This window comes from Dermacentor andersoni, chromosome 1, assembly GCF_023375885.2.
Source record: "Dermacentor andersoni chromosome 1, qqDerAnde1_hic_scaffold, whole genome shotgun sequence".
Classification (NCBI taxonomy): domain Eukaryota; kingdom Metazoa; phylum Arthropoda; class Arachnida; order Ixodida; family Ixodidae; genus Dermacentor; species Dermacentor andersoni.
In genome coordinates, this window is record NC_092814.1 from 398,247,377 (window position 1) to 398,271,217 (window position 23,841).

Here is a 23,841-nt window from a genome sequence, read left to right on the forward strand (position 1 = left end):
AAATGTGCACTTTTTTACTTAAATACCATGCAATTAACTGTGCCAGGTGTTATACCAAACGAGATAGATTTCAAAATTCGATCTCGCTGCAATATTTGAGCAAGAACAGTGCAGCGGTGAGCGCAAAATCTTTTTTCGAACAGGTGCAGCATATTCAGGGCCCTGTACTCGCCGCAGCGCCAATTTTGCGTCATGATGCGGAGAAGTGGTGAACTACGCTCCAGATGCGTCGGTCGGCACATCTAGCCACGATAAAAGCCTTGTTTAATTACAAATAAAATTTTGCTACAAAGAAAAGTGAAGCAGTCTAAGTAGCAAGTACAATTTTGTTTCTCTCGCGTTGGTTGCACATTCAACAATAGGTGGTGTCAAAACCAATCGCCCAGCGACTACTTCTTTGAAGTAACAAAATTAAATCTCGAAGGCGATGCTTGTGTAGAGTAAACGCGCCGGAAGCAATTCCAGAAAACGTCATAACCGCCGTGTTGTGGACATCGCCTATGCTGCGTTGGCGGCTCTCTTTGCACCTCGCCTGTGTGCAGCCAGGATGGCGAATCTTCCAGCAGCACAGCAAGTCATGAACACCGCCGAAGACATCGCGGATCAGGTGAGGACAGAAGTCTGAGGTCCAAGCTCGGTTTCTCCACGAATTCGAGCCTGGCGGCAGGCCTCGGTTGCCCTGTGGCGTGGATGACACGTTGTGGCTGCGATGCGTTTATCGGCGACTTGTGCTTGGAAACGCCGCTTGGCGAAAAAGCGTTTCGAAGCAGACGCCAACGTGGCAGCCTCTTTTATGCCGCGATCGGATTGCGGCCCTTCTCCTGGTGGGATGATAGTTCTCACTGTGACTTTGACTCAACTGGTCCACTTAAAAACAGGGCGCTATCACTAGTCCTGAAAGACCCGCATAGCCAGCCACATTCTCACGTTGACAGAATGTAATGTGTCCCGGCAAAACGTGTGTGTAGCTGTGAATGTCAAGAGCTTCGTTAAATTGGGCACTCACACATCAGTGGTTTACGTTGTGTTCCGCATGCGATCCACGCTGATGCGATTCACTGAGCAAAACGAGGTGCATTAAGTACTTTCCTCATAATTCACCTCGCAGTTTGCTTGGCTTTAAGATTGTTTAGTAACCTTATTGTACTTCGTTGCCCTTTGCCGACTTGCAGACTAGATCGGGTCTCGGCGAAGATCAGGTCTCGGTGTTGCCTCAAGAGGCAACAAACATAATGTGAAAGGCACCAATGAGCATGTTCGAGATGACATGGTGGTCAGCACAGGTCATGTTAGTGTTGAATATGGTTGGACGCCATGCTTTTTCATTTCACCGGGCAGGCAATCATCTCCAACAACCAGTGTCAACCAAGCCCTACCAGAGTGAAATGCAAGAGGGTAGTTTCCTGGATTCCTAGGAAAGCATGGTAATCGGCAATCCCCACGCCGTACTCGGAACCATTTGTGCCAAACTGACATTGCTACACCTGCAGGTTACCAAGATGTTGACCATTACTTCTTGGGAGTGGGTATTCCGCCGGCTTCCGCCGGCACAGTAGCCCCAACTAACTTTTGCTGACGAGGGAAGTGTGCTCAAGTAAACAATGTCCAGCAAGGGGTGTGGCCGTGAACACATTGGGTTAATCTCTCCTGAGGCCTCCGTTTTCCCATATGAACTGATTGTATGTGCCAAAAGCGCCATGCCAAAGTGGGGGGCTCTAGACAAATCTTGAGGTTTCTTGCACCTAAGTGCACGAGCATGTTTGCATTTGGCCCCAGTCGAAATGTGGATGTATGTCACTGGGCACACTGGACCATTGAGGACCAACTGGCGGCAACTTACTCTGCCAGCCATTCCCTTCTCTTCGATGCAGGAGTTTGAATTTGGCTTAATTTCTTGCTGGTTTGCAGTGGATAATAGTTGAGAAGTGGTCTTCTTTCCCAACACTTTCCGTAACCATTATTTTTCTACTTTTGAACAATTATGGTAGCTGTGGAATTTTCTCAGATATGTGCACTCTGCCAATGTGAAAGTTAACTTGTGTTCAACATGCGAGTCAGACTGCCACTCAGTGCTGTTTGTTGTTGAATAATCTTCTCAAGGAGAGCCCTTACTGTCAAAAAACATGGTAATTAAGTGAGTATGCATTGCTAAATTAGTGGCCAGCACAGGATATGAATTTTTGATATTGACCAGTTTATACCTGTGAAAGATATTACAACAGTGTAACGTAATTATAATTGTAATTTTACAACAGGTGAACTAGTTGCAGCATATTCAAGAAGGTTAGCATATGACACCAGCCAAGTTGTATTACAGCAATACCAGCCAAGAAAAAAAAACAGCATTAGCTAGTATTGTACCCGTGCGCAGTGGTTTGTCAACTAAAAAAAAAAAAGAACAGGTCACCTGGGGTCAATAAAATCAGTTGCAAGTCAGCGCTCTGCATGTTTGTTTGCCACTCGCTGTGTCTCATCTTTTGCTATCATTGCAAGGTTTTGAGTCAAAACCTCACAATGTCCTGCTCCCACGTGACCACATACTGTGTCGCAGGGTCACTTGCTTGCCAGTGTATTTCCTAGGCTCTAGAGGTCCAGGACCTTCATTGAAAGCAAAACAAATAATTGAGACTGTGCATGGTATGCCATGACAACATGGGTGGTGCGTCAGTATTTTTTTGCGCAGTCAAACATTGATTAACCTTGTTGAAAAATTCATTCTTGCTGAGCCTCTATAAATTCCTTAAGATTGTGTCAATCCCACACACTGTGGGAATCGATATAAGTAAAGCTTTCTGTGCTGTTTGATTTGGTTGGCGATAATTAGCAGTGATGTTGACGCTGAGTTTAATTTCTTCATTTAGTTTAACACGAGAGTGGGGAGTTGATGTTAAACCTCACCTTGTACGACACAGAACACACAGTACGCAGAACACACAGGGGGTGGTGTTGTGCGCCATACCTTATAACCTCTGAGAGGGCTGAGCATATTCATTGCCTTGCATGGCATATTGCATCGTCGCAGAGGTGTTAAACTTGAATTGATTTATCAGGCTGTACGTGCCAAAACCACAATCGGATTATGAGGCACGCTGTAGTGGCAGACACCGTATTAATTTTGACACCGTGGTGTCCTTTAATGTGTCCATAAATCTAAGTGCTTCAGCATTTTTTTTTTAAAATTTCGCCCTCGTCGAAATGGTGGCTCAGCTTGTGCACGCCATGTGTGTCCGCTCGACAAATTTGTGTGGCGTTTGTTTTTTTAGAAATATCAGGAATGTGCCGTACCGTACCTTGAACTTAAATTTATTCCGTTTGGCTGCAACCACTGTTGTGTCTTTAAAAGTGGCGTTTCTTTGCCTTCTCACGTCACCTCTCTTTCCTCCCCCTTGTATGGGAACTGCGAGCAAGGATGTGTCGGTCCTACCCATTCTCTGCCTCCCCCTCCTCTGTACATTCTGTCTAGCTTCCCTCTGGATTTTCATGTTAGTAGAAAGGTAAGTGCTGCAATTTCTGAGATGCTCTTGTGGGGGGGTCACGGACAATTGCAGCTCTCAAGAGGCTAATGTGGCAACACCCAGAGAGCTCCAGAGGGCACTGTGCACATTCGACGCGGCGTAAATGTCCAAACGAGTTTCTCGCGTCACCTTCCTTGTCTGCTGCGCTCCTGTCGTGTACACACGCTCTGAACCACTCCCCAACAGCAGCAGTGGGAGGAAGAGGCAAAGAGAGCTTTGAAAAGCCGTGCAAACAGAACACGGGCACACATGCTACCTTAGGCCACGTGACAATTCCACATAGCCCACAGAGTGTAATTGGAGAATTTCGCTGCACTGTACACTTCTTGTGCTGCACTATTAACAGCTTTGGTTACACTAATGTCTGTCATGTGTGTAGCCCAAGTCAAGTTAGTCCCATTTGCTTGGCCTCGCATGATTTTTTTTATTTATTTATAGTACCCTGAGGACTTACATGAGGCATCACAGAGTGGGGGGGCTAATGGCTAGAGGTAACTACAAAAGAAGAAAAGAAGACAATCAGATAACAATGCATAGTACAATGTGAAAGTAATGTAAGTTAGTGCGACACAATAAGCATATCATCATAACAAAGATCATTATACAAAGAGAAAAAGAAAACAGAATTTTGAGAATGCTGCTTTAATCAACAAAAACGATTCTGACCTATCAAGCGAGGCCAACCAAACAGTTTGCTTTTCGAACCGTTATAACAATACGCCCCAGTGTTTAGTCCAGGACAGTCGAACAAGTGCGCATTGATTAAAAAGTGCCGGAAAGAAAACATTCCCAGCTAATAAGCTGAATCTCTGAGGTCACGGGTTGGACTGATACTGCGAGGGAAAAAGTAAAGGGAGTGTCCTCTCTTGAGAGGTCGCTTGCCAAGGCTGGCTGGGTAATGCTATCTCTCCTAGTTTATTACTTTCCTCCATGCGAACAGCGATCACGTCACACCTGAACATATGCATACAAAAGTGAAATGTGACAGGGAGCCTGCAACCACTGCTGGCTGAACTGTTGACTCTGCTCACACTGGCGACTCATGATAATAATAACCAAATGGTGCCCTTTTTCCTTGGCACCAAGTGGCAAAGTCCGTAAGACATTGAGGTGGGTTCTGGGAAGCGTCATTATTCCTTACAAGAGGCCATTGGTTTTGCTAGTGTGTTAGTGCTACTCCAGTATTTCTATGAATTCATGTTGACTTTAGCGCATAGTGTTTACACTGAAATAGTGTAGGCCAGTTGGTGCAGCACTGTCAAGAATGAAATAGTGCATGACAGATCACAGTTGTTTTGTTTTGTCTTGCTCCATATCATTTTTATTGCACCTGCGATGAGGTTTATTCTCTTCAGACGGCACATACACAGGGGCGCGTCTGCTTCATTACAATGCCCCGGGAGCAAAGCGTAGCCATCCTGGCGACTCAGGGCGCGGAGAAGATGAGCGGGTCGTAGTACGGTTTCAGGCGGTTGATATGTACTGTCTCTCGCCCACGACGACGCAGGTCTGGTGACACTGTGAGCGGCTTGACGGCGTAGTTGACTGGTGAAGTGGCCTCGATTATACGGTATGGACCGTGATAACGCACCAGGAGTTTGGAAGAAAGGCCAGGAATGTGGGCTGGTATCCAAAGCCACACAAGCGAACCAGGAGCAAAGTTGTGCGGTGGTTGATGAGCACGGTCATGTCTTGTCTTTTGACGTTCTTGAGTCTCACTAGTCAGGGCATGTGCTAGCTGACGGCAATCTTCAGCATATTTGGCGACTTCGGAAAGCGGAGTATACTCTGTAGTGTCAGGTTGGTACGGCAGTATGGTGTCTAAAGGGCATGAAGGCTCACGGCCATACACAAGGAAAAAGGGGGAAAAGCCGGTGGTCGCTTGCGTCGCGGTGTTGTACGCGAACGTAACAAAGGGGAGTACGGTGTTCCAGTTGGAGTGGTTGGATGAAATATACATCCGCAACATGTCGCCAAGTGTGCGATTGAAGCGCTCGGTCAGACCGTTGGTTTGGGGCTGGTACGCGGTCGATTTGCGATGAATTATCCTGCACTCAGCGAGGAGGGCTTGGATGCCCTCCGACAGGAAGACACGGCCCCTATCACTCAGTAATTTTCGGGGAGCACCGTGGCGAAGAACAAAATTGTGAAGGATGAAAAAACCAACTTCACGGGCGGTCACTGCTGGCAGTGCTGCAGTCTCAGCGTAGCGAGTAAGGTGATCTACGCCGACAATAATCCACCGATTTCCACGCCCGCTGCATGGAAACGGGCCGTAGAGGTCGATGCCGACGCGGTCGAACGGACGAGATGGGCATGGAAGCAGCTGCAACGGTCCTGTGAAACGCTGTGTAGGTGTCTTGCCTTGTTGGCATGTAGTGCAAGAGTGAATGTACTTCTGCACAAAGTTGTACATGCCTCTCCAATAATAGCGCTGACGCAACCTTGTGTAAGTTTTGAGGACGCCGGCATGAGCGTTACGGGGTCAGCGTGAAAAGACGCGCAGACGTCAGAGCGCATATGACGAGGTATAGCGAGGAGCCATTTGCGTCCGTCGGGCATGTAGTTTCGGTGATATAGAATGTTGTCCTACACTGAAAAGTGGGTTGCTTGGCGACGCAGTGCTCATGCCGAAGGGACATCAGACGGAGCAGCAAGGTAGTCAAGTAACATTGCAAGGGATGGGTCCTTGCGCTGCTCTGTGAGCATGTCAGTGATGGTGAACGGTGACAGGGTGGACGAGGAAGCTGACGACGACGCCAAATCAGGCATCAGTGGGGAGCGAGAGAACGCATTAGCGTCGGAGTGCTTGCGACCGGAGCGGTACATGACGCGGATGTCGTACTCTTGCAAGCGAAGCGCCCAACGTCTCAAGCGTCCAAACGGGTCTTTCAAGGAAGAAAGCCAACAAAGGGCATGGTGGTCAGTAACAACGGCGAAAAAACGGCTGTAAAGGTATGGGCGAAACTTGCTTAGTGCCCAGATGATCGCTAGACACTCCTTTTCTGTGACGGAGTAATTTAATTCTGCTTTCTTGAGAGTACGGCTCGCATAAGCGACAACGTATTCATCATAGCCAGCGTTCCGTTGCGCTAAGACCGCGCCAAGGCCAACTCCGCTGGCGTCATTATGGACTTCCGTGGGAGCATCAGGGTCGTAGTGGCGAAGAATCGGTGGTGAGGTCAACAAGTGGCGCAACTGCTGAAATGCTGCATCACATTCAAGTGACCATGCTGCTATGCCGTTACTGGCGGAAAGTAAACTTGTCGAAGGCACCATGATGGATGCGAAATTGCGTACGAAGGGACGAAAATAAGAACATAAGCCAATAAAACTTCTAAGGGTTTTGATAGACGTGGGCCTTGGGAACTGTGCAACAGCGCGGAGCTTGTCTGGATCCAGGAGGACGCCGTCTTTTGAGATAACGTGACCCAATATGGTTAACTTGCTTGCAGCAAAGCGTCACTTTTTGAGGTTAAGCTGTAGACCGGCAGAGGCGAGACAGGTCAGAATGTCATGCAGGCGAGCGAGGTGCGTCAGAAAATCGGTTGAGAAGATGACGATGTCGTCGAGGTAACACAAACAGGTCTTCCATTTGTGGCCACGAAGGATGGTGTCGATCATACGCTTAAAGGTAGCAGGCGCATTGCGCAACCTGAAGGGCATGATGTTAAACTCGTAGAGGCCATCGGGTGTAATGAATGCGGTTTTCGGACGGTCAAGCACGGCCATTGGAACTTGCCAGTACCCGGAGCGCAGATCCAAGGAACTGAAGTATTCTGCGCCTTGTAAACAGTCGAGAGCGTCATCGATTCGAGGCAGAGGATAAACGTCTTTCCTCGTTATCTTGTTTAGGCATCTGTAGTCGACACAAAAGCGAATGGAGCCATCTTTTTTCCTCACCAATACGACAGGTGAAGACCAAGGACTTTGAGAAGGACGGATGACTTTACGTTTGAGTATGTCGTCCACTTGCTCTGTGATGATTCGGCGCTCTTCGGCAGAGACACGATACGGGCGCGGTCGCAAGGGGGAGTGGGAACCGGTGTCAATGATGTGAGAAACACCGGTGGCACGGCCAAGTGACGTCTGATGACAGTCGAAAGAAGAGACAAACTTGTGAAGGAGAGCGAGAAGTTGGCGGCGATGAGATGGGGAAAGTGCAGGGTCGATGGCCTTGTCAAAACCCACTGAAGGTGATGAGCCGGAGACCGAAGCGATGGCATCAACGTGACGGAGGGAGTCGGCAGGAACATAGAGGTCGTCGACGTAGTCGACCGCTTGGAAGTATCCTACTGTCTCTCCACGCAGTAGGCTGATCGGGTACTGGTAGTAGTTGGTGACCAGCATCACAGTTGACCCAGATGTTATAGTAAGCATGGCAAACGGAAGAACAATGCCTTTGCATTGAGCTAACACATCGAACGGCGTGAACACTACAGGGGCGTCAGATGCGGCATCAGACGACAAGACAACAGCCATCGACAACTCAGGAGGTATGGTTGTGTCGGCATCAACAGTGAGTTTGTCGGCAAAGTGAGGAGATCTGGTCGGCAGTGATTCACATAGTGGTAAAAGCGACACTTCTGCACGTGAACAGTCAATGACAGCATGATGACATGACAGGAAATCGCAACCAAGGATGAGGTTGTGAGAGCACGATGGTAGCACGAAACACTCGATTATGTACAGAACGTCGTTGATGACGACACGGGCTGTGCATACAGCTGAAGGGTGAATTCGCTGTGCGCTGGCAATGGCAAGCACCAGGCCAGAGCGAGCTGTAGTCACTTTTCGTAGCTTGCGGCAAAGGCCCTCAAGAATGACGGAAACGGCTGCTCCGGTATCGACTAGTGCCACTGCTGGTACTCCCTCTACAAAAACGGTAATTACATTTTGCGGCGAAGATTGAGGTCTCGAGAACGTCGATGTATTTGCTGTTCTTGCCTCAGGAACTGCAGCAGTCAGTTTCCCTCTTCAATGGGAACTCGACGACGCAGGGGCAAAATCGAACGCCGACGAGGGGAAGGGGAACGCCGAGTTTCCAATTGGCGATCAGTGTCGAGACGTCGCGGTGATAATGGAGGCGTGGCGGCGTATTGTGGTGCGTGGCTGGGCGTGTCAAAGCTGGTACGCGCAGTTGAGGCGCGGCGCGGCGGCGACAGAAGCGCGCCACATGGCCAGCAATGCCACAGGCGAAGCAGATAGGCCGGTTGTCTTGAGTGCGCCACGTCTCGGTGGGACGAAAAAAGTGTGGTGACGGTCGGGCAACTGGAAATGAAGCCGAATGCATGGGCGATGAAAAGGAAGCTGTCTGCGCAGGTGGCCGTGCAACCACGGCTGCATAACTGAGCGGCAGCGACGTAGGGTGATTGGCAAAGTTGGTATGGGCCAGCGGCACACTCATAGGGTTGGGTGGGGGGGTTGTAGGAGCTGCAGGAAGCGCTTCAGATATCTGATTTCGGATGGCTTCCTGCAGCGTTGGAGGCAAAGCTGCCGTAGGTGCGTCACTGTGAGGCAGCAGCGAGAGCTGCCTGGCCACCTCTTCACGGATAAAATCTTTGATATGCTGCGAGAGGGTGGAGTTGGTTATTTCGGTAGAAACCGCGATGCTCGAGACGGAATCGGCGTGCTGCATGTTCTGGCGGGCGATGGAACATTGGCTGTGCAGCTCGTCAAAGCTCTGGCAGAGGTTAATGAGGACGGATACGCTAGTTGGGCTTTTGGCCAGCAACATCTGGAATGCGCTGTCCTCGATGCCCTCGAAGATGTGTTTGATCTTGTCATCCTCTGACATGCTGGGATTTACCCGCTTGCACAAATCGAGAACATCCTCGATGTAGCTGGGGAATGTCTCTCCAGGCTGCTGTGTGCGCTGGCGTAGACGCTGTTCAGTGCGTAGCTTACGCACAGCTGGGCGATCAAACACTTCAGCAAACAGAGTCTTAAACGCGGACCAGCTTGTAAAGTCTGATTCGTGGTTGAAGAACCAAAGTTTGGCTACGTTGACGAGGTAGAACGGCACGTGGGTCAGCTTAGACTGGTCATACCATTTATTATGGGCACTTACACGTTCGTACGATGAGAGCCAGTCTTCCACGTCATGTTCGGCGGTCCCACTGAAAATGGGTGGGTCGCGTTGATGAGGGACGCCGGCGCAGATGACAGTGGCAGCTGGTAGTGCAGGCAACGAGGTGGCGGGATCAGGCATAGTGCAAGGCGATCTTGTTGGCAGGTTTAGAGTGCGGAGCTCCAGGACGAGGCGAGGAACGCTATTCGTGTAAGAAAACGCTATTCGTGTAAGTTGCAGTATAGGCGTATTTTAATAAAGTGAGGCTTTCCTTTATATTCTCTATGCTTGGAACCACGCAGCCGTAATTGCTATATATTGCAGGTAAGCCAGTTGTGCACAGTAGTCATTGCTGTACTTGTTAGAACGAGTTACACCAAGAGATATATTCAGGTGGCACTCTGAGCTTATTTTCTTTCACAGTTGAGCCAATTAACCTGGTTGAAAAATTGTGGTTGAGCAACTAAGGAATTACGGGATAGTTCATCAAATCACCAGGCTCTAAAAAGTAATCCTTTCATTGCAGCTTCCAAGTAGTGTTAAAAACCATCATGAGGCAGGTGTTTACAAGTGATTTACTTGCCAACTCCCTATTTACATTTACTTGTAACACAACACAGTGACATTAAGACCTTCTAGAACATGTAGAAATATTTAGAGGGAGCAGGATATGTAAGGGCTTATCACGACGATGACCTGCAACAGCATTGAAATAAGGAACAATATTTATGAGGTCACAGAGAAATTTTAGCATAATTCCAAAGGCTTTAAATTTATTACCAAGAACAATGGCAGCCGCAGACTCCAACATAAAAATATACAACACACTGTCCTATCAGAATGGCACAAATAGGAATGGATACAAAGTGCAACTTATTAAAACATAAGCAGCTGATTAAAAAAAAATATCAAAGGTGATATAGGTATTTGTTTATATTTGACACCAACCAGAAAACCCTCAAAGTAGAAAAAAAGGGAGAACTTGTAATTACTCATTATTTCATTGCAATTCTCAAATCTCATTACAATTCACAGTTTAGCCATGAATTGTTAGAAAATTATAAACACAACTTACTGGTGATTGACTTTATTATGGAACATGTAGAAATGGGAACTATGACTGCATTTGTTTATCAGAAACAATCCCTGCGGCAAATCTGGGTGTTTTCAATGGCAATAAATCTATTCCCCATGAACGATTCCGCGGAATTATCTATTAAAGTTTGTGAATCACTGAAATGTATTGAATGTACCAACAAGACTGGAATTCTGCTTGAGGCTTTTAACAACTATTTGATGTGTGTATGCATGTTTAATGTTGTGAGACGAGTACATACAAAGTTCTGCCGAAAAATCAATTCTCTTTTTTTTTTTTTTTACACATGACTGAGAGTAAGAACTTTTCAAGGAAGTACGAAGATTTTTAAGACGAATCTCTTGCAGAGTGTCTGAAATAGTATCTTTCGAAAATTTATTTATTTATTATTTTTTTAGCTGGTGGAGAAACGCAAAACGATGCCAGCACCGACCACAGCATTTAAACCTTCAGACACTGCAACGCTCTCATGTGACAGGATGGGTCTCTGAGTTCGCATTCAGCAATGAACGTGCCCTGCACTTTCGTGCTTGGCAGCAAACGTGAACTGAATTTGTCACTTGCTCGTCGTTGCCACCAATCTTCGACCACCGGCATCTAGAAGATGGCAGGCCCCACTGCACGTGACTTCAGCGGCCAGGCTCAGTAACGAGGTGACAAGGAATGAAGAAAGGAGCTTTATACAGTACAGCTGTTTGCATACTGTAGTTTTGTAGGTGGGAAGTTGGCCAAAGCTTCCAGAGTCCAGCTCGCTTGAGCCAGGTCGAGAAAGCTTTGGCGTGTCTTCTGATGTGGCAGCAGGGACTGACCAATTGAGTGTCTTGCGCTCCTCACACAATGGTCGTATGATAGTGTAACTGCAGTTAAGCCAGCTGCCAGAATGAAGTGCACATGGTTTTGTGGAAAAAGCCTGCTCGAGCGGAGGCTCTGGGAAAGAACGTCATCGAATCCACAAGTACCACAGCCGAGCGCGGGCTTGTCAGGAGGCCCCCGCCGGCTGTAGTTTGGAGACATCTGATATACATGATGAAAAGCAATGGACCTGCTTATGAACCTTGAGGTACGCCTTGATTAATTGTTTTAATGTTAAGAGAAAAGACCCGATACATAAGCTGTTTCTTTCTATTAGTGAATAGCTTTCTATCAAGTTAAGGGCAGGGCAAGAAATGCCATAATCTTCTAGTTTGTTCAAGAGGAATGTTATGAATAATGGTGTCAAATGCTTTTGTCAAGTCTGAAAATACTTAGCCAATGATGCAGTCTCGGTGAATGGAATACTTGATACAATCAGTCAAGGAAAGTTGGGCAAGTTTTGTAGGACTTCCAGCATGGAAGTTCAACTAACATGGTTTCAGTATGTTATAGTTATTCTAGCTACTCTAGTTCAACTAGCAATTAATAATTTTTCAGTGACTTTGCCCAGAGAAGGATGAGTAGAGTAGGACTGTAAATAGAAACATTTTGTCATCTTTCCTGAAAACTGGAATAACCTTAGCTACTTTTAGATAGTTAGGGATAATTGAAGATACTCTAACGACATGAAACGGGGTTTATTTAATAGGCAAGGCGAGTCTCAGACGGGGGCAAACATCCTTCTTCTCTTTTACCCCACTTGCACTTTCACCCATGCGAGCACATGTGCTGTAATATTTTCCCCCTCCTAGATGATGCCCTCTGGGTGAGCCACTCAGAGTGAAGGTCTTCAGACGAGTGGCGTGTACAAGCTCAGTCTTGGTGGAATGTCGTCCAGTTGTGGTGAGACATGCCAGCTGATAGTTCACTGAGCTGATCAGCAACAACGTATGGGCCAGTATAGTTGGTGAGAAGTTTCTGATACAAGACACACTTGTGCACCGGACAGCATAGCCAAACTAGATCCCCTGGAGAATAGGTGACATCCTAATGTGGCCTGTCGTTCTATGCTTTTGAGTGGTCTTGCGAAGCCAGAGAACACATGCGGGCCAAGTATCGAGCTTCTTCAGCGAGTCTCGGCGATGGAGAGATCGTCGTGGGTGGAGAAAGAAAATATGGTGTTGAGTGTGTGATGCGGCGGACGAGCACAGAGGAGGAAAAACTGAGTGTAGCCAGTAGTTTCGTGCTTTGCAGTGTTAAAGGTGTTTATAACAAAGGGCAAAGTGTCGTTCCACTCTTTGTGCTATGATGTGACGTACATAGGCAACATATTCACCTGTGTGTGGTTGGTATGCTCGGTCAGCCCATTTGTTTGTGGTTGATACGGTGCCAAGTGGCGAGAACTGGAAGGGCACAATCGAAGTTCTTCTACGACATCTGCAGTAAACTGGTGGCTGCTGACGATGACTCGAGGAGGGAGAATGATCGAGTGCAGCAGGAAAATGGAAGCTTGGCTGGCAGTGGCACATGGTAAAGCAGCAGTACTGGGTCAGCACGTACCATGGTGATCCAACGGTTCCCTTTTGATGAGCAGGGAAAGGGACCCATGAGATAAATTCCAACTTGCTCGAGAGGAAGGCTAGGAGGCAACAGTGGTTGTAGAAGTCCGGCTGTTGTCATGGTTAGATGCATGTGGGCCTGACACTGAGCACAAATAACCACATTTCATTCGACTGGCACATTGGGGCCCAGAAAAACTGTTCTTGGTAACGATGGAAAGTTCGCGCTGCTCCTACATGTCTGGAGGGAGGATCATCGTGCATGGCCCGCAGAATAGTAGAGTGTAGCTTCTCTGGAACGACAATAAGGAAGCAGGCACCAGTCGTTGAGAAATTCCGTTTGTAGAGGAGGCCATTACAAACAAAAAAGCCTCCGAATGTTGAGCATTGAAACTAAGCTAAAGTATTCTTGCTGCTCCTTCTCAACGGTCTCTTTATCAGGAAATGCTGGTGCCAAAGAAGCGATCAGGTGGTCAAAGTTATCTGCATCCCAAACTGTCATGTTTAGTGGCATTCGCGAATAGCAGTTTGCATCAGCATGTCAGCAACTACGCTTGTTGTGCAACTAGGAAGTTGCACACATGGAGACATAGAACCCAGCATGCAAGATGACCAGAGGGATCATGCAAGCTGACAAGGCAGCACAAGAAATGATGATCTGTGGCGATTGTGAATGGACGCATACGAGCGGACACAGTGTGCAGTAAAAATGACTGCTAGGCATTCTTGCTCCGTAACTATGTAATTGGGTTCAGGCTTACTTAATGTGTGCCTTTGGAGAACATTAAGTATGTATCACCCAAAGGCGATTGTGCCATTGTGAGCACGTCATTGCTCACATAACCAATGACGTGCTCCTTCCAGTCGCATCGTTGAACGAGGACTCCACCAACGCCACTCGCATCAGTGTGGATTTTTGTCAGGGCAGCTGGGTGGAAATGCTGAAGGATAGGGCCCGTTGTTGGCAGGAACTTCAGTTGACGAAAAGAAGCGTCGCGCTCGGGTCTAATCAAAAGCGGTGTCCTTATGCAGAAGGCAAGTCAGATCAGAGGACAGGGGACATCAGCAAAAGCCGGTATAAATTGGTGGGAATAAGAGCCGAGGCCTAGGAAACTATGAAGCCCTTTAGCAGATCGAGGAGGCTTAACAGTCACGGTCTTTTGTAGGTCAGGCCCGATACCACCCTTATCTACAGGATGGCCTAGCACCAATGTCTGCCGTTCACCGAAGCGACAGTTCTTAGAATTGAGTACTAGGCCGGCTTCTTCAATGCAGTTTAAGACAACTTCCCGGCGCCAGTAGTGCTCTTCGAAATTGCTTTCGAAGATGACAATGTTGTCTAGGTAATACATAAAGATATCCCATTTGAGGCTTGAAGAATGATGTCCATAAATGTTTAGAAAGTTGCACGTGCATTGCAGAGTCCAAAAAGGCTGTCTGGGGTTATAAATGCAGTTTTTTTTTCTTGTCCACTGGGTGCATTGGGATTTGCCTGTACTCCAGTCACAAATTAGCAGAAGTAGGACACCGAATGGAGGCAGTCCAATGCGTCATCTACCCTTGGAAGAGGGTCAACATCTTTCTTGGTAATGAAATTTAGACAGCAGTAGTCCACACAAAATTTCCAAGTACTGTTTTTCTTTTTCACAAGTGTAACTGGAGCAGTCCATGGACTGAACAAGTCTTGGATTACTCCTTTCTATGCCATTTTGCAAACTTGTTCGTCGATAATCTTGCACTCTGACGGAGATACTTGGTAGGATTTCTGCTGAACAATCTGCACCGACTCCATGTTAATTCTGTGCATGGTTCGAGACGCAGGAATGGACAGCGCGTTATCCCGCTCGGGAAAGTTGAAGATACTTAAGTGCTTAGTTAGCAATGTTCACGAATCTGTGCTGATTGACTTGCTGATCATATCAAGAATCTTTTAGTCTTCTCAACAAACGCCAACTCACTTATGTGGAACATCTGCAAGTACGGTGACTAACGTTGATTTGTGCTGTTTGAAGATAGCAAATTTCATGCCAGGTGGCACTACTGCATTTTTCCCACTGAGATACAGACGCAAGACAGTGTGGTTGAAAAATGTTCTTCTTCATGCACGTTAAATGTGCAGGCTCTACTGTGATTTTGAAGGTTTGATGAATGGTACTAGCAGAGCCTGCCAGAACACACACAGCTGACAGAGCAGGGACGAGATCACAGGCGTGAAATGCACCATCCTCGCTTGGAGCATCCTGCATGAACTCGGAAGAAAAGTTGCCACTCGAAAACATTTTCCCTGTTGAGCAATCAACTGTGGCACCACACATTTGTAAAAAATCTATGCCTAATATAACATCATGCAAGGATTGGCAGAGAATTGTTAATTCACTCATGAAAGCTTGACCGTCCAGTGATATTTGCGCAGTGGAAACACTAACAGGCCACAACGAATCCCCATTCATACCGCAAAATGTTTCTACTTGGTTCAATTCAAATACCGCTTTGTGTCCTAATAATCTTTTAAAAGCAAGGCTCATCACAGAAGTAGCACCAGTGCCCACAAATGTCTATGTAGGCTCACAATCAGCAAAGGCTTCACTTTGTTCAACATAAACACAGGTGGAGGCACAGGCGGAGAGTTTTCATTTTTCCGAGGTGGGGGGTGGGGGAATTATATATATATGTATATTTCTTGTACTTGAAAGAACTTCGTGTGACCTCGAAGAATTGAGCGCTGAAGTGACGGTGCTGTATTAGTATATACAAGACCTCATAGTAGGAGACAGTTCAATTTCACAGCCTGAGTCCTCTCCCACTACCAAGAATCTGGCTTCTCTCGGTGGTGTAATCTACCTTCGTGTAATTGTCGTATGCTTGGCTATCACTAATACTGCTTCGCCTTTCCGGCAAAACTGTAGCCTCTCTCTCTCTTTTTCTTTTTCTATGAGTCCGAGTATAAGCGCTGCTGCGCATGACTGCTGTTGATTCTGATTTCGAGTGAATCCAGCTTGGCCTCATTTCGGTTACTGAGTGAATTATACAGTGTTCCCCAATTATCCTGCACCAAGACTTAAAGAGCAGTTGCATTACCTGAAGAAAACCTAGTGCATATTGTTTTCAGTACAGCGGAGTAGCAGCCAGTAATTCGTTATCGAGATTCAATGCGGTAATTGCAATTATCTAACTCGAGAAGTGCTGTCCTGTTTATCAAAGTGTCAGTGAGGCATTTGTAGGCAATCCAAAATGACATCTAACTGTGGTGTTTTCAGTGACGTACTAATTGCGTACAACTTTTTCCGACTTGCAAAAAAGCCTCTCCAAGTATGAAAAATACCACATGAGTGCACTCCCACCCGCATCATACTGATTGAGAGTAAATGCATTGCCTGTCGCAATCCCGAAGACAGCGCATCACCTTGATAATAGTATGGAAGGCGCCCCAACAGCAGGTTTTGCGGTTGCGCAGCTATTCCTTACTCTCACGCCGTTGATAAAAGACTCTGCCAAGAGAGAGAGAGATAGAGGGAAACGGGATGGGAAAGGCAGGGAAGGGGTCACTGAAGTCTATAGGTTTTCTTCATGGTCAAAAAAGCATGCAAAGCAATTTGAAGCGTGGTGAACATACAGCAACATGTTCATTCTCTAGGCATAGGCTATCCATACCTTTAGAAATAATTGTTAATTGGCTACCTCCATCTCCTTGAAAGATATATTAAACTTTGTCCTGTGTGTATACTTAAATATATTGTGTATGTGCATAGTGTTTACAGCAGAAATTTAAAACAATGTTGATGTGACAAAATATTGATGAGGCAGCCGCTGCTAGTGCTTCTAATGCGCGTTTTCTCCTATTGTCAGCTTTTACAGAAATAAAGCAAAAGTAGTAATTAAAAGCCGTGCATGGCTGCGCCAACAATGATGCAGTAAGCTATTAGCCTCAGTAAAATTTCAAGTGAAAAGGTAGAGGAAAGTTAAAAGAAACCTCAAATGGTGTGGGTGACAAATCTCTGTTACTGGCACTTTAGGTGTGTGCGTGGGGTAAGTGGGAGGGGGCTTCGCAATCGCCGGGGGGGGGGGGGTTAAGCCCCCCCCCCTCGAAAACTCCGGAGGGGGCTCGAGCCCCGGAGCCTCCCCCCGCGCCCCATAGTCGGTGTTTATGGGTGGAGGCATATCTTTCATCTGCGAATCTTCAGTGACCACGCCTCCACTGGGAGCACACTCTCTAATTTTCTGGCGGTGGTGACCTTGAACAACACCATGGTGAAGGAGACCGGTGCAATCGAGGAACAGGAGGCGGCATCATGCTACGGTCAGAGGCGGGTGAGCGGTTTCGGAAGTTTCCTTGCGAGAAGTTGCCGTTAGGAGGCGATTGTGCCGTTGAAGGCTATTTGGTGTTGGACACTTGGGCTGGAAGTTGATCGTACCATGGCGATGAGGACAAAAATATGCTATGTGACCAAGAACGCCGCAAATGTAGCATGTAGGAAGTGGACGGCTTCTGCAGTAGTCTTCAACAGTCAGGCACACCTAGGACGAATGACTAGGTTGTCACGCAGAGCATTGCCCCTCGCAGGATGTCCAGAGGAATGGACGTAATGAGGTTCAAATCGGATACCTGAAGAGTAGTTGCTTCTCGATGCTGGTGTGCGTCGGTACTCTGATAAATCTGTGACATTGACTGACGAATGCAGTGGCGGTAATATCGCTTTCTCTGTTCTCCGTTCCCTTTCTTTACCCCTTCCACCTTCCTTTTTGCTCTTTCTGAGCTGCGCTACAAGCCTAAAAAAGAAGAGAAAAAATAAAAGTCATGACATTCCAACTCGCCCAAACTGCCACGCTTTTGACGAATGCCATACATCCAAAGGTGAAGTAGCCGGGGCTTGCAAAAAGGAGACGTCAGAGACATCAGGCAGGCGATGTGCTGTTTCGTTAGACAGTTTTAGTCGCGTACGTAGAAGCGCTACATGCGTCAAGATCTTGTGGGATCTAAATGCGCATGCGCCGAATGCAGGGAGGCCCGTCGCATCTCACGTACGCACATGAAATGTGCGCCCTTGCGTCGCGTGTCCCACGTATACATGATGGGCCTTGCGAGCTACCAGGCAGAGAACGCAGCACAAGCTAGGATGGATGTGCAGTTCGTGAAGTGCGAGAAACACGCGATGGCTTCCATTACGGCTCGTCTTGAACGAACTTGGCAGGAGTAGCGTTCGCGCATGCTGGCAGAAGGTGCCAGTAGACCAGGTGGAAGCAACGATGTTTGCCAGGCCTACCTACACTAGCAGACTCACGAAACTATAAGCATCCCACAGACGTGGCATGTAGCGCACGTAGACCTCTGATGTGCAAAACTTCGGTGCACATGAAACTAAAACTGTCTATTGTGCGTGTACAGCTCCTCGCGGATGACCTGTCTTATGGTTGACGCAAAGTCAAATGAAGAGCTCATGTCGATACTGGCCACAGGGGTAACGTTGGCTAATCAGCCAAACTTTGGCGTCATTCGGCGCATCTTCAGTGTCTCAAACGTGCGGCAGTGCTCCACGACGTGAGAAACTGAAGTGAGACTGTCCTTGCCGATCAGAAAATTGTACACATTCTCTGCTATGCCCTTAAGCAGCTGCCAGACTTCCTCGGTCTCGAGACTCCGGCCGCTGAAAGTGCCCTAGAAGTGCTCGCCGTGCTAGAGCCGCTTATCGCAGCTCTTTATATGCTATAAAGATTTTGTTTGGCGCTTGTGCTGTTCACGCAGGGGAGGCCCACACCAGCTTCGTCCTAACGCCTCTATTTTTAAGTTCACTCAAATTGGTTACTACAGACTTGAGGCGAAACCTGATTGTGGCTTCATGGATGACATTTGTGAATGTTTATCATCAGTGTTGAACTTGCTTTCATCTTTGCGCATCCCTCTTGCTATGTCATCATCATCCCTCATCACATCTTTATGTCCCCATTCCCCGTCCCCCTGTGCAGAGTAGCAGGCTAGAGCACCTTAGCTCAGGCCGACCTCTCTGCCTTCTTTCAATTAAATTATCTCTCTCTCTCTCTCTTCGGACCTTGTTGCGTTCGCTTGTTTGCACAATTTCAATATCTCCTTGATATAGGTAGTGCAAGTCTAACTTGGTAGCAGGGCTCTCTGTGCCTCTGTGTATTTCTTTTTGTGTGTCCGAATCACCGAAGCATTTCTTTAGCTCATCAACAAAACGCTCCCACGTTATTAATACTTCATGATTTTCAAACCACATCAGGCCAGTGTCAGGGAGTGTGAAGACAATGTTAGTTGGTCGGTAGTGTCGCAGTTGTTGGACTTGCTTACTTGTTGGTAATGCCTAAGCCACTCGTCCACATCTTCACCTGCTTTCCCAGCGAAGGCCTGAGGTTCTCGGTAGTAGTGCCACGTACCAGCAGGTAATAGTCCATATACCACACACCATCAGGTGATGTCAGCAGTCGAAGATGGTAGTCTGGCAAGGCGATGACTCGGTGAAGAGAGTGGTGCTGGATCTGTCCTTACTTCAATTACCTTGCAACCTCCGCCAAAACTATTGTGACACAATACGGGGCTTATTTAATAGGCAAGGCGAGCCTCAGACAAAGACAAATGTCCTTCTTTTCTTCATTCACCCCGCTCACACTTGTTCTTCTTCCACCCATGCGGGAACATTTACTGTAATAATATGATTGATAATGATACTAAGCGAGGTAATGTGGGCAACTAGTTTTAAATGATGTGCACTAATTCTATATAACCCAGGACTAATACATTAAAGATAAAGAATAGCTGTAGGCATGTGATTCTGAGTTGAAGAAAGCAGGAAAATCAAAACTGGTAAAATTGACTAAGTTACTTAATTTTTGGAACTGTGCTTTAACAGCGTGCCTGAAACAAATGCACATGTAGAAATGAATGCCACAGAGCAAGAAGCTGTTTGTTTCTCACCTGTCCTTGTTTGAGTCGCACTATTTGTTCTAAAGATGAACCAACTAGCCCCCACAAAGATGTTCCTAATGTAAATGTATTTTTCGTTGTAAGCTTTAAAAAATATCATTACTGAGTGCATTGGCCATATTTTTAAGGATATCATACGTAATATAATTGCGAGCGAGTCTCTCTGGGGAAGTACCTGCTGAAGGTTTTAAATTGTTTAGCAGTTGCCATTACTTTTTAGAATTGTTTGCATACTTAGAAAACTGTTTTTCATAGTAATTTCATTGCCAAATCCTGTGATTAAGCATGGATTTTGAGGAAAATGATGGCAGTTCTACACCTGCTCTTGCAACTTTTTTATACAATCGGGTGACCTCATTTAGCGCTAGTAGCTCTAGACCAGTTCGCTTAATGGCATTGATAAATGTTTCCTGGGTGATTAAGGAAGTGAAGTGACATGTCATGATAAGGGCACACACTTTTAAAAGTAAGAAATCTGGGATAGGGATGAGTGGACATGACAACACCAGTGCAGGGAGAAGGTGAGCAATCGCATAGGCCATGATGGTGCACTTCCAGCGACTGTGCACCTGGTCAAAAGATGCGATAAACAATCCGTGCACACGCATTGGCATTTGGCAAATTGGTGTTCATGTCGCCTACTATCGAGGCACGTTTGTTATCACGAGAACTTGTAGAAAAGAGAATCAATAGAAGGTGTAGGAGAGTGAAGCTCTAATGAGTTTGTTGTTTTTGCAAGAAGGAAAGCGTTGTTCTAATTCAATCCATACAGATTTACGATTTGGGACATTTAAGAAAATATCTTTTTGCTGAGTGTATGATACGTTAGGAAAGATAAAAATTGCTTTGCCTCAATATTCTGCCTGATGGCATAATAACCAACAGGTCATGATAGAGGGAGCAGCAGATCCATGTTTCTGAGATGCAAACTGCCAGGAATATAGTATTCAGCCAAGTAAGGAAGTTTATGGTCTAAATTCTTGCGAAGGCTTCAACAACTAGTTGCTGCAAGATTGGGCAATACTTTGTCTTGAGATGTCACCTGGTAAGCCAAGGAGCAGAAAGCTTTCAGAGTGAAATGGCACATGCCTAAACCTGGCTTGGAAATACCTTGCTGTGGCCGTCCATAGTACCGCTTGTGCTCTTTCTTGAAGACCTTAGACAAAAGCCTCTTGCTTTCAGGTGGTTATTCAAAAGTGCAAGGACAAGCCTTACATGCTTTGCGAAGGAACTCGTTTTTCTTGTCTTGGCTACATGATACTTTTCTCGGGCACTTTTGCTGCAGCACGTGTTGACACTTGACGAGCTGACCAATGGCAGCGCAGTCTTCCCCTTGTGTACTCCCCTTGATCTGTATGTTAAGTCTTAAGTACTGCTCAAGGGTTCATTTATTCTCTGTTAGTGCCTCATTTTGTGCTACCAACTGCTCGTTAGTGGTAGCCAGTTCGTTGTGTTTCGGGTGGATTGAATTAAAATTGTCACAAAGAAATCGCACTCGTTTGTTTAAAGGGACATTAAAGGCAAATGCTAGGCCGATGTGGACTGTTAAAATGCCATTCTTGAAACCTCGCAGCGCTCTTGTGCCAAAAAACGGCTTAGTTTATGAGAAAATTGCATCTGAAGCGTCCACATACCTTTAGTGCAATTCAAATCACCCGTCCCCGAGCGGGGAGTGGTGACGTTGCATACGTCATTACCACTCTTTACTGCCGTCGGTGAGTAAAATGGCGCCTGACAGACAGCGTTATGGTTTTCTGCAAAAAATGCAAATGCATGGCCGTGGAGAAAACGAAAACTTTCGACCGCCTGTGTCGTTGTCAAGGATAACGTCAATAAGTCCTTTTTTCTACAAGTCGAATAAAGCTGGGAAGCAGCATTTTTTTTTTTCGTCTTATAATGCAATACACTGATCTTTTTATTAAGAATGGTTGAGTAGGAGTCAAATAAAAATATAATGAGTGCCTTTGTCATCCGGCTAGTACTGGAATGAACCGGGGTAGTCTCTAATTGTCTTGCATTTACCTCTATTTCTCTATTACTAAAACTGTCCACAATTGATGCCCGAGATGATCTTCAGCATTAGTCTATCACTTTAGCTTGACTTAATATTTGCTTTTGAAGAAGCATGATTACCAAGACTTTTTTGACCAGCTAGTTTTTCTTTCATTTAGGTCGTCAAATCATAATGGATTGTCAAGACTACACTTAGACAGGGATTCACTGGACTCAGTTTTCATGGCTAGATCTATGTTTGGAGGCATTGCCAATAACATCAAAGAGTAAACACAAGGACAGCTGCACCCGGACAATGCCCCAATCGCTGCCTTCAAACTATGAGGAAGAAAGATGCAATGAGCAACATGTTTCCAGTGGCACTACTGAGCGGCAGGTTCAGTCCTGACTGTGAGGGACGCATTCTTGCAACACTGCAAAAACACTTGTGCATCATGCATTGGGCGCACGTGAAAAAAAAAAAAAAAAAAGCTGGTCAAAATTAGCCCCCCCCCCCCCCCATGGCGTGCCTCATAATCAGATTGGGGGTGTTGGCACGTAAAGCTCCAGATAGGATTTTTTTGTTTGAAATTGTTGTTTCTTTATTAAAAAAAATGTATTTGCAGATGCATTGAGTGGACCTAAATGCACTGCATTCAAATATTTTGCAAATGTGAGGGAACAAATAAGCATCATGATACAAGAGGGAAAAAGAATCTAAAGAATCATTACAGATGCAGGGCAAAGACAAAGCGTGTAACAGATCTGCTGGTAAGATTTTGAGGGAGGTCTCGTAGGGCCTGAAACAAATGAACATGTGTATCATGCAAGAAGCATATCTTGTTTCTTAGTATCCTCATTGGGAGAGAGAGCACAGTGCATTAGATTTATTGGTTGTATGTTTAAGCAGAGGATAAGCAACACAAAAACAAGATCATACAAGGAGTTGCGTTCTGCGTGGCTAGACAGAACCAAGGATGGCACCCTTGCCAGGGAAGCCCGTGGATTCAGCTTGTGGCATCGACTAACAAAATTTAGTAGCCAAGCTTACGGTAAAAAACAGGTGTGTCTGGTTAAAAACAGGTGCGTCTAGTTCAAAGCTTTTTGTTTTTTCTAAAAATATATGGGTCAACCTATATTCAATTTTTTTTCTCGGGGAGTTCAGTACTTGACCTATATTACTGTTAAACCTATTTTTTAGTAAATACAGTATTGCTTTTTGAATTGTTTAGAGCTAGCCTGTTCACACTGAGCTTGAAGCAATGTTTCCGTGTTACTATTTTAGCCTTACTGTACAACTGCTGTTTATTTTTCACTTTAATAAAAATACTGTCTGTATACAAAACACAATCATGCATTAAGTATGTTGGCAGATCATTTACAAAAACAAAAGTGGGGTTAATATCATACCTTGGGTAATTATGATGTTTGTTGTCTATCTGTGGGACTGTTCTTCGTTCACAACCATATACCACTGTTGGTCAAATGAATAGCTCCTTATTAGGCTCATTGGTACACACCTTAAGAGTCAAGTTTATTTAGAAGTACGTCATCATCCAATAAATCAATTGCTTTAGTAAGGTTTAGAAATATTTTCTTAATGAAGAGCTTGCTTTGAATATTGTTACATGTATTTATTGCAATAGCCATTGCACAGGCGCTTGGGGCACATTCTCACCATTGTGCGGTCCCACAATCAATGGAACGGCCTGTACACAGAGGGCCTCCATAGACACAGAGTGCATTTGGCTGCACCAACAGCAAAGCGAAGTCAATTTGCTGTCACAGCTGGGGCGGCGTTCTGTCTTCTGGCGCGAGTG

At 46.1% G+C, this 23,841-nt stretch overlaps 1 protein-coding gene across 1 annotated transcript in view; it reads left to right on the forward strand.

Annotated features, from left to right (window-relative positions):
- The first annotated feature begins 450 nt into the window (after positions 1 to 450).
- The window catches only part of Surf4 (Surfeit locus protein 4), a 132,446-nt gene continuing 109,055 nt past the window's right edge, over positions 451 to 23,841 (forward strand). Inside the window, exon 1 of the mRNA XM_050168366.3 lies at positions 451 to 607. Coding sequence (XP_050024323.1) covers positions 548 to 607 — 60 coding nt within the window. The 5' untranslated portion in view covers positions 451 to 547. The remainder of the gene's footprint in view (positions 608 to 23,841) is intronic.